At 49.2% G+C, this 26,868-nt stretch overlaps 2 protein-coding genes across 9 annotated transcripts in view; one reads left to right on the top strand and one right to left on the bottom strand.

Annotated features, from left to right (window-relative positions):
- ZNF395 (zinc finger protein 395) overlaps window positions 1-15,369 on the top strand; it is a 44,151-nt gene extending 28,782 nt beyond the window's left edge. For 4 of the 7 annotated variants that reach the window (XM_082726850.1, XM_082726849.1, XM_082726853.1 and 1 more), the window contains exons 2-10: window positions 358-604; window positions 2,429-2,661; window positions 4,482-4,591; window positions 7,404-7,639; window positions 8,104-8,204; window positions 8,905-9,184; window positions 10,557-10,649; window positions 11,449-11,552; window positions 11,791-15,369. In XM_082726850.1, coding sequence (XP_082582976.1) covers window positions 371-604; window positions 2,429-2,661; window positions 4,482-4,591; window positions 7,404-7,639; window positions 8,104-8,204; window positions 8,905-9,184; window positions 10,557-10,649; window positions 11,449-11,552; window positions 11,791-11,902 — 1,503 coding nt within the window. In that variant the 5' untranslated portion in view covers window positions 358-370 and the 3' untranslated portion in view covers window positions 11,903-15,369. Of the gene's footprint in view, window positions 1-48; window positions 135-357; window positions 605-2,428; window positions 2,662-4,481; window positions 4,592-7,403; window positions 7,640-8,103; window positions 8,205-8,904; window positions 9,185-10,556; window positions 10,650-11,448; window positions 11,553-11,790 lie in introns of all 7 variants that reach the window. The other 3 variants (XM_082726852.1, XM_082726851.1, XM_082726854.1) reach the window with 2 other exon arrangements.
- PNOC (prepronociceptin) overlaps window positions 14,926-26,868 on the bottom strand; it is a 26,669-nt gene continuing 14,726 nt past the window's right edge. For both annotated transcript variants that reach the window (XM_082726864.1, XM_082726863.1), the window contains exons 3-4: window positions 20,238-20,688; window positions 14,926-17,398 (exon numbers count right to left, since the gene is read on the bottom strand). In XM_082726864.1, coding sequence (XP_082582990.1) covers window positions 20,287-20,688 — 402 coding nt within the window. In that variant the 3' untranslated portion in view covers window positions 14,926-17,398; window positions 20,238-20,286. The remainder of the gene's footprint in view (window positions 17,399-20,237; window positions 20,689-26,868) is intronic.

The raw sequence follows: 26,868 nt of genomic DNA, 5'->3' as shown, positions 1-26,868 counted from the left end.
CTTTTTAGTGAGAATTCAGTTTACCTAACGATGATCCCCTTTTTGTAGAAATAGAAGAATGTAAATGTATATATTGAAGAAGGCGTGGAACGTTCTGTAGGAAGATCGGGGATCTCTGGGAGGCGGCATCTTGAGTAATTTCTTTTTCTTTGTGCTTATTAGTATTTTCTAAATGTCCCACTGGGAATGGCTGTTACTTGTGTAAAAAGAAAAGGAACTGGAGAAGCTGCTTTAAACTGTTTCATCTACTTTAACAGATGCTTGCAGATGCCTGCTGCATGCAAGGGGTTGTACGGAGAGCTTCCTGATTCCTCCAGATAATGAATAAAGGACCCTCTGTCTCCTTTGCCTCCTCAGGAAAGGCAGCAGAATGGCCAGTGTGCTGTCCCGGCGCCTTGGGAAGCGGTCCCTCCTGGGAGCCCGCGTGTTGGGGCCCCCCGGGACTGCCCCACCCTCAGAGCCTCAGACCGAGCTGCTGGAAGGGGCGGCTCCCCAGTCCTTCCTGGCCTCCAAGGACACTTCCTGCCAGGAGCAGCCCAAGGAAATCCTCAAGGCTCCCGGCACCTCAGGCCTCCAGCAAGTGGCCTTTCAGCCTGGGCAGAAGGTAGGTTGAACCCCCAGGTGGACCAGGTGTGTGATCTCCTTGGGGCTGCCAGCAGTGCCCTGAGTGGCAGACCAGAAACTCCCAGGCACCAGTTCGTGCACAGACATTTTACTTGCAGCCCTGTGGGCCCCTGGGCAGTAGGCTTCCCTAGAGAATGAGCCATCATTTTTTTTTTTTTTTTAAGATTTTATTTATTTATTTGACAGGCAGAGACCATAAGTAAGCAGAGAGGCCGGCAGAGAGAGAGAGAGAGAGGAGAGAAAGGAGAGAGGAAGCAGGCACCCTGCTGAGCAATGAGCCTGATGTGGGGCTCAATTCCAGGATCTTGGGATCATGACCTGAGCCGAAGGCAGAGGCTTTAACCCACTGAGCCACCCAGGTGCCCCAGAATGAGCCATCATTAGTAGACCCAGGGCTCCTCCATGACAGTGCTGTCTGGCATTTGTTGTTTTGGAGTCAGGCCTACTCAAAGCCTCAATTCAGAGCACAGCAAGGGCTCTGTTTCTCAGTCTCCCTCCGTTTCCAGCTTGACAAAACAAGAATCTTAGGCTTGTAAGAGACAGATAATACTGCATCTTTGAATTCCCTTTAGACATTTTCAGGAGGCAAATGTGTTTGGTCAGAACGGTGTTTGTGTTTCCTTTTCTGGTGGTCCCTCTCCTTGTGGCAGGGCCCAGTCATCCCCTGTGCCTGATGTGATCACTAGGTCTGAGTGCATTGCCTTCTCAAGGGCCCAGAAATAGAGACTCTACCTTCTCTCTCCTGCTGGTGCTTGTGTTGTCCAGGGCTCTCATCCCATGATAGAAGGTGACCAGCCAACTGCTAGGCATCCCTTGAGAGTGGTTGGCCCACTTCTCCATCCCTACCAACTTGTCCCCAGGTAGACTTAGAATTCTTTGAAGGGAAAAATGCAGGGTTGATCAGTTCAAGGTCATAGTTGGGGATACATACAGGCAGCAGGTCCATAGGACTTCGAGGGCAAGACAGAGCAAGTCATCAGGAGGATGGATACATATTCCAAAAGTTCATTTGGTTAAGAGTTTAATCCATTTACATTTAAAGTAATTATTGATAGGTAAGGACTTCCTCTTTTGTTATTTGTTCTCTGATTATTTTGTAGTTCCGTTGTTCTTTCTTCCTTTCTTGCTGTCTTCCCTTGTGAGTTGTTGATTTTGTTTTTTTTTGTAGTCTATGCTTTGATTCTTTTCTCTATCTCTTTTGTGTATCTACTAGAGGTTTTTTCTCTCTGGTTACCATGGAACTTACAGAAAACATGTTATGATTGTAAGAGTCTATTTTAAGATGTTAATATCTTTTTGTTTTTTAAAGATTTTATTTATGTATTTGTCAGAGATAGAGGGAGAGAGAGCGAGTGAGCACAGGCAGACAGAGAGGCAGGCAGAGGCAGAGGGAGAAGCAGGCTCCCTGCCGAGCAAGGAGCCCGATATGGGACTCCTCCCAGCGCCCTGGGATCATGACCTGAGCCGAAGGCAGCTGCTTAACCAACTGAGCCACCCAGGCGTCCCAAGATGTTAATATCTTAACTTTAATTGTAAACATATTCCAAGATCAGAGAAAAGTCCAGAAACTGGCACATTTGCTCTCTCTAGAGAGTTTGTATAAGGATCCGTTTGGGGAGAAACTGATCACTGTGGCCCATTTGAGTGCTCAGGTGGGAAGCAACTACCTGGGAACAGCTGCTTGCATTAAAAATGAGTCAGAGATGCAGTCTGTAGCAGGTGGATCCTGGCTCTTAGCACTGGGGGCGAGTGGTGGCAGAACCACTGCATACTGACCGCCCGTTGCTCTTTTTCTTCCCTGCAGGTTTATGTGTGGTATGGGGGGCAAGAGTGCACAGGACTGGTGGAGCAGCATAGTTGGGCAGAGGATAAGGTGATGGTCTGGCTTTCGGATCAGAAGCTACAAATCTGCTGTAAGGCGGAGGAGGTGTGGCTGGCCGAGGCCCAGGGCTCTGTGCCCCAGGCACCTCCTCTGGAGCCAGGAACCCCAGTACCAGCCTATAGGCCTGTCTCCAGAAACATTGATGTCCCAAAGAGGTTTGTGTGGGAGCACCTGGGCTCTGGGCTCTGAAAGTTATGTGGGTGGTGGGGTTTGGGGTTGTGGGCTTGCTTGTGATGGAGAAGGAATGTGAAAGTTTTGGGTGTCTAGTTGTCAAGATACGGGACAAATGGGATACAGAGAGGGGGGCATCCTTGAAAAAACAACAACAACTCCAGAACAGCATTTTTCCTTCTGTAACTCGAGTATGGGTGGTACATCTTCAGTTGTGGCTAAGGGCTATTATGGCCCCTTTTCATCCTTAAATTAAAATTAGTAGTTTTTCATGATGAAAGACAAGAAAAAATGGTTTCGGTCAGGAGTCTGCAGACTTGTTCTGAGTGGGCCAGGCAGAAAATCATGTTGCTTAATGAGCTAAATAGTCTTGGTCCCACCTGCTCAGCTCTGCTGTGGCCGTGTCAGTGTGGCCATAGATGATACGTAAACATGAGGCATGGTCATGCCCCAATAAAGCGTCACTTATGGACACTCAGAGTGTCATTTTATGTAATTTCCATGTGTCACATATCAAGAGAATTCTTTTGATTTTTTGAAGCTATATAAAAATTGTGCCATTCTTTGCTTGCGAGCCACGTAAAAACAGGCAGTGGAGCATTTGGCCCACAGCCCACTGATTGCTGACCCCTGGCTTAGATACTCAAAACCATTGATGGGTGAAGAATGTATTGCTTTAGAATTGTATGATACAGTTTTCCCTGAGACTGTATGTATAGCTTCTAATTTCTGTATTAGGTACTCAAGTGCACATTTGATCTTCTAAGACCAAGAAGGAAAATCTGCCAGTGGAGATTGCCTTCTCTAGAGGTTGTGCAAGCAGTTAGGTCCGGTTCCACCCCTCCTTCTGTGTTTGTGGCTACCGCTGATACCATACATCTGGGTCCTCAGACCAGACCAGAGCAGTAGTTGTGGATTGTGAATTCAGCTGACAAAGAAATTGTTTTGCTCTTCTTCTTTGGAAATAAATATTCAGAGATCACACAAAAAGGGGACACTAATTTGTTTAATCTGTTACTAGTCCTGGTTTAACTGCTTCAGACCCAGTCACATATTTCTGTGGATCTGAACAGTGAAGAAGGAATTCATACAAACCTTTGAAATAGTTGAGCCACCTAGAAATTTATTTCAGAGTAACTTTTCATACTTCAGCAGTAATCTATAGACAACTCTTGAGTTTACTTCCACATAATGTAACTTTGTATGGGTTTTTAAGAAATTGTACGTAGAATTTTACAGAACTCCACTGGCAAAAGCATTGAGATTTGCACCAGGAGATTTATTTTAGTGTTTCCGGTGTCCTTGCTCATTGGCTTGTGTACTAGGTTCAGAAGCTGTCAGAAATGTCATCATTTTTCTCAGGGGAGGGGAAAGGAACTGCTCCCTCTTTAATTTAAATAGAAGATGGGGAAAGGAAGGTAGTTTTGGTGCTTTTGAATTCCAGCAGGCATCTTTTATGCCCGTGGTTGATTTTATGATGTCTGCTCTTTTTTCTCCCAAATAAAGTTCCCGACTTTAAGTCCCAGTGAGAGGTCTGACATGAATTTAGGGGAGAATGCAGACGCCTCCCAGTGTCCACAGTGGCCTGGGACCGACTTGCTTGCACCGGGGTTGACTGACAGTAGATACGCAATTCTGCATGGGTATTTTTCATGAAGAATGAGGAGAGACCTTCATGCTTTATTTAGCATGCACACTGACTGATTGGAGTGGGGGCATGGAGGGGACAGTCCAGAAGTGTGAACCCATCACGCACCCTGCTGTGTTAGGAAGTAACCTTTGGCACTCACCCACTTGAATCCAGGAAGTCGGACGCGGTGGAAATGGATGAGATGATGGCGGCCATGGTGCTGACGTCCCTGTCCTGCAGCCCCGTCGTGCAGAGCCCTCCTGGGGCCGAGGCCAACTTCTCAGGTGAGGAAGGGGGCCCCCTGGCGGCTACTGGGTGTGGCGCAAGCCCACCCCTTGCTGCCTCTGCTTGGACCAGCCCATTGCCTGGCAGTAGGATTGCCAGGGTGTCTCCTCACTGGCTCCTCAGACTGGCTGAGTGATATTGAGTTAGCTGCTTCCATTCTTTTTCTTCAGCTTCCTCAGCTGGGGAGGAGTTTCCTGGTGCATTGTGAAGATGATTGAGCCCGAGGCTGAGCCACACTGGCCGCTCGAGTAAGTTCTTCTATGGGAGTAAGTGAGCGAGGCACTTTGGTGGGGGCCTGAACAAGGCCAGTCGAGGAATATTTAGTTCACGAAGGGGAAGCTTACCAAATGGTCCCCTAGTGGCCTCAGAAGTTTCACGCCCCTGTTCCAAGTGCCTACTTCAGCCTTGTAAATCAGTGCGGGCCTATAGGCCAAGGACCCGGAATGCACGAGCTGAAGTCGAACAAATCGAATTGCTTAATGCAAAGCAATAGTACGACTTCACAGCAAAAAATTTTTCAATTAAAAGAAAACCTTCTGCCTTGATGCCTAAAATACACTATCGGTAACACGGGAGGAAGAAGGGTTGCTGAATGCTAGTCGTTTGACAAGACCGGTAGTGAACCTGAAGTTCTTTTCGAAATTCATTATAGGGCTGGCCTAACTTACTCCCAGGGAATAACTTTGTCTCCATTGGGGACATCTAACTGAATTGCGAGCTGCTTAGAAGCTTAGGGGAACATACGTGTTTGCTCGGAGCACATGCCAGGAGGAAAGTGGGCTTTGCAGGTGTTCCTCATAAGGAAATGCCCTGGATGAAGGTAAATTTAAAGGAGCAACGAGGCTGGCTTATTCTTCACCTAGAGCCTGTGGTCAGTGCTGAGGCTGCCGGAGTGAGTCGTGGCCGTCAGCCAGCACGAGTGGCGCAAATCAGCTTTGCACACCTGCTCTGTTAGTGCTTGGGAGCTGCACAAGCAGAATGGGGAGGGAAGGAGTCAATTTTACATGTTCAGGACATTTACAAGCTTAGGAGATCCAGGAGGTTTGTCAACTGCAGGAAGGTCAGAAAGTGTCATAAAGGGAAAGAAAATCAGTGACTCCAGGTCCCATCAGGGTGTGTGGTGCACCAACATATGCACCCCTGACTGATGATACACCTGATCCTCATTTCTTAGGTCCCTGTTCGACCAGCATTTTTAATCATCTGTTAAAGATTTTTCCCCATGACAGTATATTTTGGATCCTGTGGTCGAAGTTAGTGGAGAAAAGTAAGGCTTTCTTGGCAGCTAATGATACTGCTGTCTTCTGCAAGGTGAGGTCTGTACCTTGCTGGGGTCACAGGTACTGTTTGCACAGAAACCACCTGTTTTCTCTGTTGTCTGTATTATTTTCTCTGTTGTCTGTATTAGAGCTGGCTGTGTGTGTGTGTGTGTGTGAAGAACCAAGGAAATGACAACTCTCTCTTAGAAACTCACTGTAAACCCTCATCACTGTGTATTTGCGGCAGAGCACTTTGTTTTCATGGGATAGAATATTCTGTTAACCTTGCCCTAGAAGATCTTACTGATCTATAGAAGAGTCATTTCTGTTTGTCTTACAACTTATAGATCAATTTATGATATTAAGTGTTTTGTTTTTTATTTTTCTTCCTTTGTAAGTCAGTTGGCCAGTTTTCAGCATTTGAGCCATTTGAACGATTTTTCTGGGGAAGGCAGCTGTATTGTGTGGCTGGCTGCTGTTGGACCTACCCTTTCTCGCTAGAGCTCTGATCTCACCTAACGTAGTGTTCCACTCCCTGACCCTTCTTTCCTTCGTAGGTTTCCTGAGTAGATATGTGTGGGCCCTGGACCCATTAGCCTGTTGGTGGCTCCTGAGTTCTTCCCCAGAGGGCTATCCTGTTTTTTTTCTTTGCCTTATGATTTACTTATTTTACAGAGCGAGAAAGAGAGTGAGCTTGGGGGTGGGGAGGGGCTAAGGAAGAGGGAGACAGAGAATCTCAGGCAGACTCCCTGTTGAGCCTGAAGCCCGATATGGGGCTTGATCCCTGAAACCTGAGATCATGACCTAAGCCGAAACCAAGAGTCAGACACTTAATGGACTGCCACCCAGGCGCCCTGAAGGTCTACTCTGTGCTAAGCCCTTACGTGAATGTGTTGAAACCGGGGTTAAGAAGTCCTAAGAGCTGGCAGGATTGTCTTCCACATGCAGGTTTTGATGTCCTTGCCTGGATTTTCATAATCAAAAGGTGCTTTTCCAGAAAGCCTGGCCAAGGAGCCCTCAAGTCGGCCTTTCCATCTGACTCTGCTGCTGGAAAAGGGTCCCCAGGGAGACAAGGGACACTTGTCTGTGCAAGTTGTCACCTACCCTTCTAGGCCCTAGTGCAGGAGGGCATTTCCCTCCCCACACCCCAGCTCCTGCTCCTCCCCTGCTTGTTTTTCTTTCTTTTTTTTTTTTTTACACATACAAAGTGAGACATTTTAATTAGATCTTTCTATTAATAATCTGTAAAACAAACTTGCTGTGTGTCTGTTGGTTAATGATTACCAGTGTGGCTTGGGTAGGAAATGGACACTAGCAACAGAACAGGGCAACTTCATGGAAGCTCAGAAAAGAGAGGTTTTGGGGGATCCCCTCTGTCCTCCATGGAGTGGCAGAGCCAGAGCCTGGAATTGGATTCAGGAACCCAGACTCCAGACTCGAATTTCATGGTCTCCGACGCGGGCTGTTGGTTGGAATCTGGCATAGACACAACTGGGCCAGAGGCCCGGCCCGGGCATCACGAGTGACCGCCGTCTGTCTTCTCTCTGGTCAGCTGCGCGAGCTGCCGGTGACCCGTGGAAGGAGAGCGGCGATGTGTCTGACAGCGGCAGCAGCACCACCAGTGGGCACTGGAGCGCTGGCAGTGGCATTTCTACTCCCTCGCCTCCCCACCCCCAGGCCAGCCCCAAGTATTTGGGGGATGCCTTTGGTTCTCCCCAGACTGATAATGGGTTTGAGACCGACCCAGATGCTTTCCTGTTGGATGAACCGGCTCCACGCAAAAGAAAGGTATGTGGTGGGGCGTGGGGCACACCGCAGCTGGGGGCTGGCTGTGGAGGGGCGGGGCCCCACAGGTCCTCCGGTCTCAGGCGCAGGCCCCTTTTCATTTCCCTTTGCTCCTGTGTTCCCTTGTGATGCCCGCAGGGCCACACTCCTCCTATTTCACACCTACCCCTTCTCACCCCTGCTGTGATCCCTGCCTTGTACGTGGCCCTCCTACAGGACTTGTGTGCCGGGCCACTAGTGGGGGTCTTACCGCCACTACCCACCCCCCAACCCCCCAGACTCAGTGCTGCTGCTGACCCCAGGACCATCTACTGCCTCCTGGCTGTCTGCCTCTGCCTGTCCGGTCTCTGGTACCAGAGAATCCCTTCCCTAAAGCCTTTTGCTGGGTTCTGTTTGAGGGCGGCCGACATCCCCACAGGCTGAGGATGAGGGGCCTCTCCCGACGCTCCCATCTCCCTTTCTCCTAGAACTCCGTGAAGGTGATGTACAAGTGCCTATGGCCAAACTGTGGCAAAGTTCTGCGCTCGATCGTGGGCATCAAACGACATGTCAAGGCCCTCCACCTGGGGTAGGTGTTGGCCTGCTTGCTTGGGGACGCACTCAGGGATTCCTCTGCCTTTCCAGTTCCCCATGACCCACAGCCAATAACAGTTCCAAGACCATTGCTGAGAACAGCACCTGGTGCCTGTCCCTCGCCCCTCTGTCTGGCAGAATAGCCTGATGGAAAGAGATCTTGGCTGGGAAGGAAAGGCCCTCCTCTCACAGTGAATGATGATGCTCTTCTGGGGAGGGAGCTCTGTCCATCTCGTGGACGTGTCTTCCTGCCTCACCTTAGGAAGCAGGCAGTTTTAGGTCTGGGTAGAGATTGGGTAATTTGGTGAGACTTCACTGTGGGCTCCACAACTGCTTCCCGCCAGGGAGCCGGGCTTCCCTTAGCTCTGACTTTCAGAAGCCTGGCCTGCTCATAGCAGTGGAAGCAGACCCATAGCCCTTCCTTTGAGGACAGAGTGTGACCACATGCAGGGGCCAGGGGCCCAGAGAGGCCCATGGCAGAGCCAGATGACTGACTGTTGCAGGACGAGAGGTGTCTACGTGTTCTGCAAGAGGGGGAGCCTTATGTGTCAGGAAGAACAGGACGCACTCCTCTGGGATGCCCCATCAGCAGTGGGGCTCCTTCCCTGACTTGGTTGGGTCTGCCTGAGCCGGCATTCCTCCCTCTTGGGCTGCTGTGTCTGAAGTGACCATCCCCATGTCTCCCTCCCTCACAGAGACACCGTGGACTCAGACCAGTTCAAGCGGGAGGAAGATTTCTACTACACAGAGGTGCAGATGAAGGAGGAAGCTGCTGCTGCTGGTGCCACCACAGCCGACCCAGCTCCCACCCCTGGCATGACCAGCCCACCCCTCGCACTCCTTCCACCACCTCCTGCAAAAACCCAGTCCTCAGGCCCAGAACACCCAGGCCTGGAGTCTTACCTGCCCTCTGGTGCTCTCAGCAAGTCAGCTCCTGGCTCCTTCTGGCACATTCAGGCTGACCATGCGTACCAGGTGTGGGGCTGGGGCACACGGGGAGCTCGGCCTCGTGGCTGGGAAGCTGTTCTGTGTCTGACCTGTCACTGGCCAGTCTGATCACAGAACACTGACCACCAGGGTCGAAGGCAGAGGCCTTTGTCTAAATGGCCAATCTCTAGCTACTACAAAGAAGCAAAGGAAAATGACTTCACACTCAGTAAATGTGGGAATTCCAGAGCTCTCCATTGGTGGCTCTCGTGACTATGACCCGAAATCTGGCTGAATGCCTGAGTAGCCAGGTCGATGGACTTGAATTGGGGAGTTGTTATATCACTAGTTATACAAGGGGATGGAGTCATGTAGTTGGACTTCCTGTAGTAAATCCCTAGCTCCTAAAATGGCATGATGTTAACAAACGGTCTGGATTCCATTTTTTTTTTTTTGAATACCTGCTGTGTGTTAAGCATTGGGCTTAGCTTTTCAAAAAGAATAACATTGTCCCAGACCTTGTGAAGTGCATGGTTTAGCTGGAGAGAGAAATGATAAGTCTAATTAATTATAATAAATAGAGTACCTTATGAGAGGCAGGAGAGATTCCTGGGTTCAGGAAGAACCAAGCTGTTGTGCCTATGTGGGTGGGCACGTTGTCACAGAGAGGTGACACGTATGGTGACCTTTACAACACATAGCTGGTACTAGGTTAATGCACAGCTTGCTTTGTGCCACTAAAAAAAAATTCTTTTCTGCCTACAGCTTGGTTTTATCAGACTCTAGGCTGACTTACAAGTTAGTAATTAAAAAGCCATGCTTTCAATCAGAAAGCCTTTACACGATGGGCCAGCTCTCCTCATTAGAACGAGTGGCTGCTGGGCTAGTTCACATGTGGCCAAGGTCAGGGGGCCCTTTGCACAGTTGGCTGACCGTCGAGCTGGGACCTTGAGAGGGTGGCTGGGGCTTTTACGAGCAGACCTAAACCTCAGCACCTGGCAGCGTGTTGCTCCTTCCAGTGGCTGCCCAGGGACACCATAAGCTTAGTGTGGCACTACCACATGGAGTCAGGAGGCGTGCGGACTTCTTCTGGGTGCCTGCCTGTACCATGTTCTTGAGAGGTGAGCAGGCGGAGACGCTAGTTCACGCTGATGATTCAGTCCGAGGCTGGACAAAGACCCACTCTGAGAGAACAAGTCCAAAAAAACACTTGGAGCCTGGGACTAAGGAGAATAGCTCGCAGACTTGGGCTTGTTGCGCGCGCGCTCTCCCTGTTTCTTGGGCAGAGGGTTCAGGTGCATCCTGGTATTGTCCGCTTGGAGGCCCATGCTCTGCTGTGGCCCGGGAGGTTACAGGGAGTGCAGGTGGACTCGAAATCTGCCCAGGTGGCCCAAGCCTGACCCGTTCTTGTCTCCAATAGGCCCTGCCGTCCTTCCAGATCCCTGTGTCGCCACACATCTACACCAGTATTAGCTGGGCTGCCGCTCCCTCCACGGCCTCCTCCCTCTCTCCGGTGAGTATGCTTGTCTCTGAGCCCATGGGCACCCCCTGGGGACCCCAGAGCAAGCCTGAGGCCATTCCCTCCACCATGAGCCTCCAGCACCCAAACTTCTTGAAGGCCTTCATGCACTCTCCCCTTGCTTTGCACTCCCCAGTGGCTCACAGCCCCTCTTAGGAGGCGCAAGGCGGGTGTGTGCAGAGAACCCAGATTAAGCAGTCTGGGGTCAGTGCCCTGCTGAACCTTGGGTATCTGTGGGTGCGTGTTAAGGTTTTAGTGGGCAGAGGAGAAGGAGGTAGAGAATGTGGAGAAGCTGGAGAGGATGAGGGTAGGCAAGACAGAAGATGGGAGCTCGTTGGGGCCCTGCATGCGGTGGGCCATGGCCTTAGGTTGCTGAATTAAAATCAACCCGAAGTCCTTCTGAGCCACCCCTGGTGGGTCGTAGTCTACAGTGTCTCCTAGGAGACACTGTGGAACCTGAGTGCCTGAAGGTCCACCCTTGAGGCATTCTGGGCCCTCCTTTGTTCTCCACATGTGACTCCATGGAAGTCAGCTCAAGAGCAGCCTGCCGGGTGGCCAGGTCAGGGGACTTGCCTGTCCAAGGCGCCTGCTGTGTGGAAAGCGTGGCTTGAAGGCCCACCCCTCACTCTGCCTGCACTCCTTCCTGCCAGGCCCCTGTCCACCTCCACCTAGAGAAGGCATTCAAGAAGGGCTTGGCAGGTGTGACGGATGGCCCAGTGGCATGGTTCTCTCCCCTTTCAGTCCTGCCCTCCTGTCCCGGCCTGTGCTGACGGCCTCTCTCTTCTGCGCCCAGGTCCGGAGCCGGTCGCTAAGCTTCAGCGAGCCCCAGCAGCCACCACCGGCAGTGAAATCTCACCTGATTGTTACTTCTCCACCCCGGGCCCCGAGCAGTGCCAGGTGAGTGAGCCCGTTGGCTCCCGAGGCCACCCTCCTGGCATCCGTCCCCACCCTGCCTGCTGCAAGCCCACCGCCTGAGTCTCTGAGGTTCAGTCTCTGAGGTTCGGGGTTTATTCCCTGCAGTGGGGGAGGTGGCCCAGGGACGCACTTGGGTGGGGAGAGGCTTTTGCTCCTCCAGCTGTGCCCCAGGTCTTAACCAGGAGGGCGTGTCTATACCCTCCTGACTCTTTTGTGACAGGAAAGCCCGCGGGGAGGCTAAGAAGTGCCGGAAAGTGTATGGCATCGAGCACCGGGACCAGTGGTGCACGGCCTGCCGCTGGAAGAAGGCCTGCCAGCGCTTCCTGGACTGAACCTGTCCCACCGGCCTGTCCTCTTCGCGCCCTGCCCCAAATGGCAGCCAGATGACAAAAGACAGCTGCGTCACAAGCCCTCGGCGGAAACCTAAAAGATGAAGAGTGGACATTGGGAGTTTGGGCTCTGTTGGCTAAGGTTCAGTTGTTAAAACATTTCCCACCCCCCTCACCCTTTTTGGGAACATTTTCGTTTTTAAAAGAAGAAAGGAAAATAACCCCCACGCCAAAATAGGAGAGAGCCAAAACTGACCAAGGGTATTCTGCAGTGAACCAGAGACCAAAGAATTAATTACCCTCTCTTTCCACGTCTCTCTCTAGGGGATTAGTTTGCATGTCTCAAAAGACAGAACAGCTCATTCCATTTCCTGCTGAGTTGGTGAAGTCTCTGCTTTCTCAACTCTTCCTGAAGGGACTGTGAGCAAGATGGATTTACTTGTCTTAAAAAAAAGTTCTGGCTGATGAGTCCAAGAGCAGGACCTGTCATGGGTAGGGTGGGGAGAATGGGGGTGGGGGGGAATCTGTGCACTTTTTAAGGTGCAGCCGGCCCCTCTTCTCCCCCCAAATCTGGGAGAAGGGAGAGCCTGTTCTCACCGAGTGGCTTCCATGGAAGTAAAAGGAAAACCCTTTCTTGATGACAACGATTTGAACCTGGGGTCCCTCAGCTGTTGGGTTGTTTCCCAACAGATACTGTATGGCTTCTTCTCAAAGCCCAGACTAGTAGGTTTTTAAAGACTGTCCCCAGATAGCTGAGCCAAAAGGCTATATGAATTCACTTTTCGAAAATGTGGCAGTTAAACACTAACTACCTTGACCATTTCCCCCTCTTTCCTTGAGGAAAAGCTGGAGGGTTGCAGGATCTGTGAATGCCCTCTGCTGTTACCTGAGTAAATGAACTCCCTCTTGACGTTCCTGCCTCCAGTTATGGACACGACACCTCTGAAACACTTTGTGTTCTTTGCCCCGTGCATTCAGAGCCTTTTATCTGATTAAAGTTCCCTTCCTCTGGGGGAGGAGGCCCCCTTCGGCATGCCCTGCACAGGTTCCTCTGTCTGGTTTTCCCAGGGATTGTCCTGTTTCCTCCCAAGGCTGCGGTTAGGGGTGGTGTGGGGGGAGGGAAGAGACAAGAAGAGCTAGAAAGGTAGGTGGCGGCTTATCCCAGAGATGGAGAGGGAGTTGGCAGGTTCCAGATCATTCTTCCAGGAGAATCCAGTTTCCCTCGTGAGGTGACAAGTAGGAAGGACATCTCTCCCATCCGTGTCCGCAGCTTCTGGATTTTTATCTATGTCCTTCTAATCCCTGTGATGATGGGAAGGTAGGTTTGATCCCGAGTTACCACCTCCGGTTATCTGCTGAGCACCGTTTCTTGCCTGCACTGGGGAGAGGGAAGGAGCCCTGAGGAACTCTGGTGAGATGGGGTCAGATTAGCAGCTTCTGGGCTTTAGCACTTGCGGTTTCTGGAGCCCTCAGGGACTGAGAGGAGCCTGCATTGGGGTTTGCGAAGTAAATTAGCAAAGCTTTTCTGGTTGATGTGAAGGGAGATGTAGGTGAGGAGTTCAGTGCCCTCCCACCTGTGCTTAATTGAGATCAGACATGCTTAGCCCTCAGGGGAGGGTACGTTTTGTTTGGGAGTTCCACTTTCTTTGAAGATTTGTTTGGGAGTTCCTCAGGCCTGCAAGAGCAGGCCACCTGGTGCCACCTGCCCGCGCACCTGGTGCCACCTGCCCCGGGGCATCAGCGCTGCTCCTGCATCCCAGAGGTGAGGGGCTCAGGAATCCCACCAAGGCCCCTGTCCTGTGGCTCGGCAGCAGCGTCCATCCCCTGGGTGTCATGAGGCTGTCCTCTTCTCCCAGGTGCAACTCCCTGGCTTTCGAGGCTCCTTGGGCCACTTCGTGTGGGAATTGTGCGGGCACTTGACAATCTGTGACACCCTGAGTGTTAGCAAACACGCCAACCTTAGAGGCAGGATGGTGTGATGAGTGAGAGTGGCCCGGCTTTGGTGATGGAGGGAAAGACATCCATGGGGTGTCTTTGGTGGTGATGGGGTATGTTTTTATAATTTAGTTAAAAAAAAAAGGTATGTGGAATCTATCCCTAAAGCCTGAGACCAGGCCAGCAAGAGGCGGCCCAGGGTTCTCCTTCCTGTCCCTTCCACCTCCCTGAGAATTAAAAGCTGACAGCAGGTTGTTGCTTGTCTTGACCCCTCGCTTCCATTCCCTCCCCTCGGTGTCCATCTTCAGATCTTACCAGTGAGGGGAGGGAGCGTTTGACACTCGGGGACTCTGCCGGAGCAGTCTTCCCCTCTGTCCTTCATCACAGCTCTTGCTGAGTCTTTAGAAAAGCTGTTTTCCTTTTCCCCCTCAGTTTGGACCGTGGAGCTATAACTGGATGTAAAGATTTCCTCTAAGTAAGCTAGGCTTCTCCTGACGTGGGTACCCGAGGCAGCAAAGGAAGAGAGAAAGAAAAAAAATGGATGAAACAGTTTAAAAACTGAGGGTTTTTTGTTCGTTTGTTTGATATTTGTGTTTTAACGTTTTCTTTTGGTGTAGCCTTTCCTGTCCCTGTCATCTCCTCTCTCCTTTTCGGTGGTGGTGGCCGCCTCCAGCCTCTGTCCTCCCACTCCTCCATCTTGTGGCTGTGGTGTTGGTCCTTGTCCTTGGGGTTGCCCCAGCTGTTTCTTCCCGGAGGTTGGGGGTGGCTTGTGAACCGATCAGCGACTATGCCTGTTTTTTTCATCTCTGTGTTTCTCCCTACTTCCCAGCCCACCTGGGGGCCGCAGACTCTGACAGGAGGGAAGGTTCCACAGATGTGCATTTGGAACTGACAGGACTGATTTCCAAAGAAGTGATTGATTTGGGGAAACCATTTATTCCAGGGATGTTACCCCTCTTCTGAGTATTTCTTGGAATTACTTTTGGAGTCTGTGGTGCCTGCTTTGGACAGCCTTAATGATACGGAAGCTGCACTGTACTCATTCAGTGCTGAGTCCCGTGGATGATGTCTGTGGTCCGGTGAAGATCACAGGGGCAAAGCTCATGGCCTGACTGGTGAGGAAAATAGCTTGGATTTAATTACGTGGCTTTTAAGCTGGCTGTGAAAGCAGTTTTGTAATTTCAGAGTGCGTTCTTGTGCTATATCCACATTGTGGTAGTAGGCCTGTAGCGTGATGCCTTGGAGGACATTATTAATTTCGATTTGGAAAACTTTCATTTGTTTGAAGAAATCTGTCCTGTTACCTTCGGGTCCTCCCAGGTTCTGACCTTACCAGGGGCCAAAAGAGAAAAAAAAAAAGAAGAGGGAGATAAATCCCATCTGTGAATTTGTCTTATTGGCGCCTTTTCCCCCAGCTGTCTTCCAAGTATTATTTTTACTGTTAAAAAAATTTTTTTAAAAAATGTGAAATGTAATGTTTTTACAGCAACAATATGAAATATATTTTATAAGGAATAAAATGGTACATTGTCTGATTTAATGTGTGCCTATTCCTCTGCCCCCTCCCTCTATAAAGGATAAGAATTCTGTTGGTGGTAAACAAATGATGGCATTTGGACCAAGCGTACACATTCATTAGCTCACAATAACAGGGACCATTACTGGGGAGGGGACCAGGCCAAGTGCTTGTGTGAATAACCAAGTGCTTACCTGAATAGCCCAATGAAAGAGGTGCTTCCATTATTTCCATTTTACAGATGAGAAGAGGAAGGCACAGAGGCTAAAGAACTTACCCAAGGTCATAGACTGGGAAATAAAGGCACTAAGATTGGAAGCTCAGGCAGTAGTCCTTTTTCTGTACTGCTTGTACTACAGGACAGTGGAGAATATGTTCTTGGCTGTGTTCCTGAGCTTGTTGATGACTTTTTGGAAAAAGTCATATTCTGCTTATGGGATGGGTTCTAACCACAGGGAGCAACACGGGGCACTCCCTGAGTTCATCGATCCCGTGTCCAGTGATGGCCCAAAGGGCTAAATAAAGCTGGTCTGGGTGCGAAGCAGAAAGTAACATCTCATCCTTGCTGTACGGGGACGGCTGTATGTAGCTTCCAGGACCCAAGCGTTTCTGGGAGTGGGACCTAGGGACCCTTAACAGGGCCTGACGGTGAGAGTGATGTGCCCCCAGACCCCAGCGCTGGATTATGTCACTCAAGCCCCAGCACCTGGTAAACCTGGTATGGGGGTGCTCTTCTGGCCTTTTCCCCCTTACCTTGTGGTAGAGCAGAGGGCTTCTTTCTGCCCCCTTTTCCTTGCCCTACCACTGCCCAGAAAAGTCCCAGTAGAATCCATTACTGAGCTGCAGTTTGCCCAAGCCCCTGTACATCGGTGGTGACTTCTGGCTGCCCATGATGCATTGGCACCTCCCAGGCTCACCTTGATGGCTGCATGCACTCACTCTAAACTTGCCAGCTTCCAGTTGGGTTTGACCAACAGGTGAGACCAGACTGGAGTTTGAAGGGCCAGGGGAGAGAGAAGTTGGGGTATTGCATCTCCAGGCCATTCCTGCAGCACACAGTGTCTGAATGGCCACAGGGCCTGGGGTGGGGGGATGGAGCTACTGTTCTCCCTCGGTTCCAGTAGTAACCCCCCTTACCAGGATTCCCCAGCTTCCTGGAAGAGCTCCTTACCCTCCCTTACTGGTTTCCCATCGCTTGGTCTACACTGTAGACGTTTGACTCTCCTTGCTTACCCTGTCCGGGTGTGTTTCTTCGCCTGACAATACCTTAACATGTTGGGAGATAAAAATGATACCAGCAAGCTCTTCTAAGCTCTGCCCCTTTCCTTGTGTCTCCACCCAGTGGCCCCAAACCAGCAAGATGTGCATCACCTGGTACTTGTTAAAAATGCAAATCCCTCCTGAGTCAGAAATGGGGTGCTGCCCCATCAGTGGTGCCGATCCCGCACTTAGATCCCGAGACGCAGAGCAGTCAGGGCGTTTAGGCTCCTGTGTTCTTGCCCCATCGTGCTTTATATCAAGCAGGGCCATGTACTTTTTGCCTCTCTTTCCCAAGAGAGGCAGCTCTGATGGCGTGTTTGGAGTCTGGGCTTCTCAGTTACCTCACTTAAAAACAGCCAGCCAGTTTATTAACCATTTGCTCAGTAGAAGTTTAATGGAGAAATATCTGTTTAAAACAAACCGTCCAAAAGAACAACTCTTTTACAAACAAGTTATGGCAGTGACAAGTCAAAACCCCAGGCTTGATTTCCTATTCCTTTGACCCACCCCTAGAAGAAGAAAGGGGAGTGAGAAGGAAAGATGGGGTCATTTATATGTTAGCTGGAGGAATTACAAAAATACACTCTGATGTAACAACAAGGTTGTCATGAAACATGCCATGGGCGGGGGTGGGGGAGTAGGGGGTTGGATGTGGAGGTTCTCCGCCCTGGGGGCGGGAATGGGGACCAGGAGGCAAAGCCTGCCTCAGTGCCTTGGGAAAGGAGTCCTGATTCCCAACTGGCAGGTCTGGGGCTGGAGACATGCTGTTTTGGGGATCACTTGGACACCTGGGGAGACAGAAATGATTAAAATGACAAACCCAGTAGTTTCTCTGACCTTTCAATACTATTTGCCTGAGCAATAGCAAGGAGGCAATGAAAAGCTTATCAACCAAATAAAGAGCTTTCAAAGCAGCAAGTAGGGTTCCCTAACTTCCTCTGTATACCTGATTTTTCTGGCCTCAAGTGTACAGGCAGGACTCACAAAGAGAAGCTCTGTGAGCTGGGACTTGAAAGGCATAGCAGAGGCCCTATGTCCAGAAACAGCTCTCTGATCCCTGGTTTTTGGAATCCATGTGCAGTAATTTCATTTCTTGAGGCTAAATAGTGTCCTCATTTATAGCTCTTACCTGTCTCTGTAAACCAGATTTCACCAGTTCCTCATTGTGAATGAATTTGCTCACTTTCCACTGTCGGGAAGGGCCAAGGTGTGGGGCAGAGGATAGAGTAGAAAAGGGACAGGGAAAGGGACAGGAACTAGACACCCCCTTGCACAGTTCTGTCTAGGACTGGACCTGCATGTCAATATCCCTCCTTCCTAACACATCATTACACCTTCTGAGTAGGGTTCTTTATCCCATTTCGGTGTTAGGAGGCCCCACTTCCTGCAGCCTTCCAAGTATAGATTGGTGTTGGGTTATCTCAGAAGTCCAGAATAGCTCAGCTTCAGGATCCCCCATGAAGGAGACATCTTGGGCATGTGTAGGGCTGGTTGGGGTGTGCGTGATCTTGGGCCTGTGTTGGGCTGGTTGGGGTGTGTGTGTAGGTGAATGAAAACAGGGTTTAAGCTGCCTGGTGTGGACTCGTATGTACATATTCCTATTGGAACTCAGCCACCATGACTGTGTGCAAAAAAAGGAAACAGAGAGATGGTTGCAGAAAGAAGAAGGAGAGAAATCAATGATAGACCCAGATGAGCTGGTTAATGTTTCCAATGGTTCCGTCAAGAACTTTGTATCTTTAGCAAAGCAGCAGACAAAAGCTAGTTACCAGTTACGTTTCACTGCCTCTCAGCTGGAAGTTTAATAGAAAACTAGCAAAATCAGTTGTCTGAATAGGAGCTGAAATCTCTCTCTCTCTCTTTTTTTAAAAAATTGATTCCTGTTAATGTGACTGGTTTTAAACTGTCTTTAGGTAAAGAAAATAATTGTGGTTTGGAATTAGACAAGAGCCTCAGTGTTCCTTAAGAGCCACTTTAAGAAGAAAGAATGTCTTAGCTTTGAAAGAATTCAATCCATGCCCCTTCTGAAGGATATACTGTGTTAGGTACTGTGCAAATATGGCTTAGGAAGAAAGAGGATGCTTGTTAAGGATCCAAGAGTATGACTTCAAAAACGGTGCGGATTAATTCAGGGCCTTTGGAGATTAGTCATTCTGCTAAAATACACATGGCCGCCTTCTCCTCACAACTTAATACCGATGTCTGTATTTGGCAATGGGCCTTCTGCAAACCAACTTACCTGCAAAGAGCTATGTTGGCTGTCCCTATGCTGAATTGTGGGTGCCAAAGATTAACATTTTTATTAATACACTTTCAAGAGTATTATTGATCTGGCTACCTTTGACATATGGGAAGCAAAATAAAACAGCATATGTAGGCTTTTTTCTTTTTTTTAATGCCCAGAGTCAGGGAAAAGTCCCTCTTGGGTAATGTTTGGGGAATGTGTTTGACCAACTGATTAGTTTTTTCCATTAGGGTAATTTCTAGACAGTTAAAGAAGAGGTATGAGGCTCTGTAGATAATCAGATTCCCATATATGAATTAAGCACATATGTTTGATGGGTGGGATTTTCTTAGATTTTTCAGAAAATTCTACTGAGCTAGTTTCCTATGCCACTTGACGTTCTGTACAGGTTGATGGGCTGGGGAAAGTGGAGTTTGTAAGACTGGGCAATAAATTAGGAGTTTTGATGTTTTTTTATCTGATTTGTAATACAGGGCGTGTATGAGCATTCCCATGGTGTGGGGCGGGGGTGGGGTGGGGGAAGGACAGGAGGGAGAGAAGAGTAAAAGCAAGCCAGGAAGCAAACAAAAACAAACGCAAATGGCCCCTGGGGAAGAAGTGAAGTGAAGAAAGATGACCATCTCTTAGTCTCTGTTCTAAAACTACTTGGTCAGGTGGGCCACATTCTCTACACCTTGTTCAGTGATGTTGTCACTGACCTCAGGGACACTGGCAAGGTGGCAGGATGGACAAATGAGGAGTGGAAGAGAGAAAAGCTGAAAGTGTAACTCCTCGTCCTAACGAGAACTCCTTTCCAGGTGCAAAGTGGGAAAGGGCAGTGGTTTCCGTGGAATCCAGCCCCCTTGAGATACAGGGGGTAGGGTAGAAGAAAGCTAATCTGTCTTCGAAGGTGAAATAGCAACATCACGGCCACAGAAATCAGACCGCAAATGGCTAGGGGTAGGTCCAGCGATAGGTTCTTAGAGATGGTCTCTGAAGAAAGGTGAACTGAATGGTTGCTATGGCAACTGGATAGGCAGATTAGTCCACTTAACTGTCCCCATAGTAACTGAGCTCCTGGAGAGCTATAGAGGAATTAGTTATCTTAACATGCTACTATTATCCCCATGGTAACCAATCTCTAAATGGCAGTGGTCAGCCTTAAGGAACAATGCTAAGGAAATCTTTACTCCCTAGAGAAGGGGTGGGTAGGAGGCGGGTGGGAGGGTGGGGAGGGAGGTGAATATAAACCTCCCCCGCCTCCCAGGAGCCGAACACCTTGAGGCAGTATGCAGTGTGTGTATGTATTTGGGGGCTAACGTGCTTCCAGGCATGGGAGGAAGGCTAAGACAGTTGGGTATATAAGGTTTCTTTTTCCCCCAGCTCATTCACACCCAACTCACTCATGAGTTGAAGGGGACGCGGTGCAGCTGGGAGGGGCTCCCCTTCCGGCTACACATGACCATTCTGATTCAGGGTGCGCCGGCGCTGGCTGGACTGCATACTCAGGACCAGGTACTGCCTCATAAACTCACTGAACCGCTTCTGGTTGGCCAACTTCCGGGCCGACTTCCGGGCCCCGGTGAAACCCCCAAACCTCTTCTGCAGCTGCTTCTGCTCCATGTCTCCAGCCTCATCCATGCCGGTCTCTGTCTCTTTCTGGGCTGGGATGAGGCTCCTAATGCGAGGCATACGCTTCAGCTCCATCTCGGAGGCGCTTGGCTGGTAAAGGGCAGCTGCCACGTGCTCTGGGTCAGCAGGGCTGAGTTGCCAAGAGCCCTTGGCCATGACCTTGGTGCATGGAGTCCAGAGAGGGCTTCTGAAGACCTTCCCTTCACACTCAAGGATGCACACCTGCAAAGACAGAGGTGGGAGAAAGAAGGATTGGGAATGTCTCTTAGTCCAAGGCAATGAGATAAAGCCCTTCCTTTGGGTACAAAATCCGCATCAGTACCAACGCAAGTGATTCTGAAGCATCTCTTTATTAAGGACTGTGTATAGCGTGTTCACATGGCGTTACTTAGGTTCATAGAATTTCAGAGTTGCAGAGATACAGAAAACTATCTGCCTCAGCTCTGTCATTTCACAAATGAAGAAACTCAGGGCTCAGAGAGGTGAGATTAATTTACCCAGGTGACACAGAAAGTAAATGCAGAATGAGTGCCCCAAGCTACACCAGTTAGAGCCCTAGCTAAGTTTTTGGAGCCAAGCACAACTCACAAGGGTCACCCATAAAGAAGGATTTTATTTTGTTCTCTTATCAGGCTTGAGAGAGGCCAGTTGATTTAAGAAGGTGCGGATGTCAAAGCATGTACTTAAATCTGCATGGCTATTTTAAGATCACCACGTTAAGGTGAACCCTGTGTTGTTCACTTTTCAGCCCACATACACTAGTTATCATTACCTGGGTTTCAGTTATGGAAAACAAGGCTCAAGACACTTTGGAAGGTAGGCAGGTTGGCATTAAGGTTTAGCTGGGGAGGGGGGGCCAACAGATGCTATTCAGTGGACCTGCCTGGCCCCTGGCAACTTCTAGTGCTGCTCTGTCTCTGCAAGTGTCTCCCACTTCTAGTCTAGACCAAGAGGCTGACCATGATGTTTCCATGCCCCTCCTGAATGGTCTTGACCTTGGCCCTGCCTCCCGTATTCCTATCTCTGATTAGGTCTTTTGGAAGCATCTAACCTCCAAGTTCTTTTAATATTGCTGTTTTGGCTTCACCCCAAATGCTTCTCTGTGTTTCTGTTCTCAGCCAGATGAAAAATCCCACTTCAACTTGACCTTGCTGTCATGGACAGCCATGGAGCTCTTCATCAAATCTTGGAGCTCTTACCTGGCTTACAGGGCATCAAGAGTTACTGCTCTGTCTGGATAGCTGTGGGACATCAGGAGACTGGTGTGTGTGGCTGGTACCCCCTATCTGGGGAGCGAAACCCTAACCCTGGTGTTCAGAGTGGCATAGATGCCAATGTGGGCCAAGTTTCCAACCTGATCCCTAACCAAGGAGTGCAATGTGCCTGCAGCAAAATCATACACCTTACAACTGTCCCACCAAACCCCTCAAAATGGCTCCTCCAGTCCTACTTCTCCTGCAACTCTTTACCGCCCCTGACCCTGACCCTCTTTCGTCCCTGCCAAGCTTCTCCAAGATGTGGTCTGCACTCATGCCTCCCTCTCAGCATCTTCCATTTTGCCTCATCTCCTTGCAATCTGCTCCCGCCCTCATCTTCCACTAACTGCCTTCTCCAAGACCACCAGTGAATTTAGTCACCAGATAAAATTAGCCCTCATTCTCAGACTGTGCTGCCTTTGGCAATGCAGACCATACCCTGCTGAAATTTCTCTGCACTGCATTCACCTCTCAGACTGTTTGTGTTCTTTCTTCCTGTATTCCTAAGACTCTATCTTTAAGATCCTTTTCATCTCTCTTTACAATCTGCCCCTTGGTGACTGTTCATTGCTGTGATTTTGGTCATTTCTTTCAGGGGATCCCAGGTCTGTATGTCCAGCACCTGACATCTATTTATTCATTTTACAGAGAGAGATCACAAGTAGACTGAGAGGCAGGCAGAGAGAGAGAGGGAAGCAGGCTCCCTGCTGAGCAGAGAGCCCAATGTGGGACTCGATCCCAGGACCCTGAGATCATGACCTGAGCCGAAGGCTACGGCTTAACCCACTGAGCCACCCAGGCGCCCACCTGACATCTATTAAACTCTAGACACTTCCCTGATCCCTGTCTGGTACGTCCACCAAAGTGTCTGATTAGCACTTTAAATGCAATTTGTTAAGAATTCCCTTCTGGGGGCACCTGAGTGGCTCAGTGGGTTAAGCCTCTGCCTTCGGCTCAGGTCATGATCCCAGATCCCTGGAATCGAGCCCCGCATTGGGCTCTCTGCTCAGCGGGGAGCCTGTTTCCTATTCTCTCTGCTTGCCTATCTGCCTACTTGTGATCTCTGTCTGTCAAATAAATAAAAAATTTAAAAAAATTCCCTTCTGGGGCAGAGACTGCCAGTTGTCTGTTCCATACCCATCTCCCCTCTTCCTTCTTAACAGAATGCTTGCTTTCTTCCTGAAGACCACACGTAAGTTTCTCAAACACCTTTGTAGCCAGAGGCGACCGCTGACATATACCTGGAAGTGACCAGGCGTGGATTCCGGGAAAGCAGAAGGCTGACTTACCTGGGGAGAGCATCCTTTTCTCCTTTTTTCCCTTCCTCCAGGCTCCTGCTTAGAATGTGGGCATTTTGGCTGGTGCTCAATTGGCTGTTTTGATGTCATGAAGTGACTCAGGGGATGGAAGCCCTGTGACAGGGGCACCCGTATAAAGTAAAGTAGAAAGAGAAGGAACCTGGACATTTTGGCAGAGCTGTCATACTGGCCCTGAATTGTCTACCTCCCAACTTCCTCACGGGGAACCAAATCTCTGTCTTATTTAAGCCACTGTCACTTTAGGTCCTTCTTACTAGCAGGTAAATTTAATTATGTGATATACAGTCTCCCCCTTAAGTCTGCTCTTCTGCTTGGTCTGGGTGTGAATTCAAATTCTCTCAGAATTTATTTATTTGAGAGTGAGAGAGAGAGTGGGAGTGGCGGTGGGCAGAAGGAGAGGGAGACTAGCAGACTCCCTGCTGAGCGTGGAGCCTGATGTCAGGTGGGGCTTGATCCCATGACCCTGAGATCATGACCTGAGCTGAAATCAAGAGTCAGATGCTTAACAAACTGAGCCACCAGGGTGCCCCTCAGAGTTTTGGACGTTGGGGAGAGTATGTGCTAGGGAGAGTGCTGAGAATTGTGTAAGACTGATGATTCAAAGACCTGTATCCCTGAAGCAAATAATGCATTATGTGTTAATTAAAAAAAAAAAAGACAGAATTCAAGAGCCAGTTAAATTCCTGAGGAATTAGAACAAGGGTTTAAAACTTATTTTTACAAAGCTCAGGTAATTCTGGGCTATCTGTGTAGGTTTGGAAACCACTGACATAGTCCATGTTCTCATGTTATAATGAGGTTCAGTAATGTGTCCCAAACTACACTGTTAGACAAGATATTACCTGAACAAGAACCCAAATGTCTTGAGTTCCAACCCAGGACACCTCCTATTCCATGAGCTCTATGCCCTTGCAAGGCAAATCAGTGCACATGAGTATAAGAGTAACGTTTTTGCAAGACTAAAACATAAAGCTCTGATGGGAAAAATGCTCGTTTTCTGCCAGACCAGAGAGGAGAAAGAGACAGAAGCCAGTGGGAGTGCCACTCTTCTTCTCCAATAAGATTTCTAAGGTGCAGCCCTGTGGAGCGCCCCCCGCTAGCCAGAGGTAGTGACAGTGGTCCCTGCTGAGACACAAGTCGTGAGCATGCCTTTTCCATTTCGACTTTCCTCAGAGGTGCTGACAGAACTAGTATCAGTGCCAATTCAGCAGAGTTATGTAGAGAAATCCCTTTTTCACACCCACAGTGTCACTGGGTACGAAAGAATGAATGGGAAGCAGCTTCCGTAGGTGGGGAGGGCAGACCTGAACACAAAGGTAGCTACAAACCTGGGGGTTCTTCAAGACTTGCTGCTGGTTTGTTAGATCGCAGATCCTTAACCTATACTCCTGGAGATGCTCATCTAGTAAGTCCAGGGTGGGGCCCAGGAATCTGCATTTTTAGCAAACACCCAGGTGAGTCTGAGGCTGGACTGTACTTTGAGAAATCCTACTTTGGAACTTGCCCTGAGGAGGAAGGGGTCATCCTGCAATACAGTGGTTGGAGTCTCCTTCAGAGGGAGGGTTGCTTGGGTCTGTATTTAGCTTGCTTCTGAAATACTTTGAAGAAAAGCAGGTAGAACCAACTTGTACGCTTTCAGATCATCGTCCTACTGGCTGATTACTCTAAAGCTCTGGGTGTCTAGTGGGGGCAATTTTGTCCCCAGGGGACATTTGGCAATGTCTGGAGACATTTATGGTTGTTATACGGTGGGTGGGGGGAAGGGATATGCTACTGTTAGCCAATGAGCAGAGGCCGGGGATGCTGGCAAACAGTCTACACTGTGTGGGTCAGCCCCCTGTAATTACACAGCCTAAAGTGTCCGCAGTGGTGAGTGGGAGGAGTCCTACTCCACAGGGTCAAGGGGAGAGCAGGAAGGCACGGGGAGCACAGGGAAAGCCGGCAGATGGGTAAAACTTTGGAGCTCACATGGACTTTGAGCAGACTTGGGCCACTGCCCACAAAATAGGAGCCCCAAATGCTTGTGGAATGATTCTGCTCCGTCCATTTACAAGAACAGGTGGAGGTTGTTAAGCCTAGAGGCTATTAGATCTTCTGTGAGCCCCTGGGTTGCTAAGCCCAGATGGTAATTAGATTAGGTGTCAATCAGAGAAAATGCAAATCTATGATCAAACCAGATGCATGGGCTATACAGAGACTCAACATACTGTTAGAAGAATTAGATGCGAACAAAATCATCTCAACTCTTGATTTAGGAGAAGGTTTTGGGCAAATGCGAGGAAGCCAAATTCACAACAGCATTTGTAGCAGCAGATGGACAAATGAGCTTATTGCCTAACCCTCCGGTCTAAGGGACCCACAAGCCTCTTTTCAAAGATTGGTTAATGATCTAGTAAGTGAGCTGGACACATTTCCCAGCCCACATGGATGACATTGCTATATTAAGCCAGAGCGTGGATGAGCATCTGGAAAGTCTCAGATTGGTGCCAAATTGATCTGTAAAGCTGGGTTTGTGAGGAAACTGAGCAAAGGGCCATTGGATGTCTGGGATCGAATATTAGGGGAACAGAGGCACGTGAGCCCATTGGAAGGAAAAGAAGGGGCTCATCGAGATTGCCAAATTTCTGCCCCTAAAGAATCAAATCACTTCTGACCAAGAGATATTTGCGAGCCATTTGCTGTAGGAGGTTCTGCTAAAATGTCTGAGGGCTAACACTAGCAGGCAAGCAGATGAATAGTGCAAGAGAAAAACATATTATGAACTCCCACTGCAAATCAACTAGTAAGAGTTTTCATGTATTGAAGGATAGAAAGTACTAGAAGTTAGTTTCTTTTGCTATTAATCAAGTTTCAGGAAGTTGTAAATTAATTTCCCAGACCTTGAGGGTTACCTTCTCATTTGTCTCTAAAACACCTCAGCAAGTCTAATTGTTTCAACATAAGCTGATGGCGTAAGCACCATTCATAATGAGGAGGAAGGATGCCCAAGACATTGCAATGGGTTTGGGTGTATGGGTCATTTACTGACCAGAATGGTAGTCTAACAAAAAGCCAGCCATACTTGGACCATTGATCTGGAGCGAGAAACATGGAACTTCTTGATAAAGCCAAGGATGTCAGGGGTCCTGGGAATCACTCAGTATTACATAATTTAGTGGAAGGATTGGGAAGGTGATCCTTGCTGAAACATCTAAGTTCCCCCAGCCCCCATAATTCACAGAGTTGGAAAAGGCTTGTAAGATTTGGAAATGAGATGTGGTTGCCAACATTCTAGGCATCTCACCAAACTTTTAAAAGTATGTTAAAAGCGAATACAAACTAGAAACAAAACAATCAGGCAGTCAGGTCCTCTGAGGGTCAGCAGGCACTTTGGATTTATCCCTCACTGTGAGGGTCTAACTGGCCATTATCTGGCCTGTTTCAAAGAAGTATCTATCAGTGTTGTCTGGACCCCAGAGATTTAAGATGGTAGGGAGGGATGGAAACACACTCCAGGTTCTCTTGCGTCTGCAAGGTATGGACCCATTAGGAGACTAAGGGTCTGGTAGTCTTACAATTTCCATGGCTCTGTGTCAGGCTCTGTGCTGCGCACGGTGGATCCCCAGCACAATCAGAAAAGGACGCTCATACCTTTTGGTGAGAGACTAGCAGACACAGGTGTCTGTGAGGGTTCAAAGGAGCAAGGGGCTGGCAGTATTGGGGGCAGGTGGAGAATCAGCACAGTATTCTCACAGGTGAAGTTTAATCTGAGTTTTGAAGTAGGAGTATTGGATGAAGGAGGAGAGAGAGAATCTTGGGGGTCACTTGTGTTTACGGAGTGGGGAGAA

Source organism: Mustela nivalis, assembly GCF_964662115.1.
Source record: "Mustela nivalis genome assembly, chromosome: 4".
Classification (NCBI taxonomy): domain Eukaryota; kingdom Metazoa; phylum Chordata; class Mammalia; order Carnivora; family Mustelidae; genus Mustela; species Mustela nivalis.
This window is presented reverse-complemented; position numbering and strand designations above follow the sequence as displayed.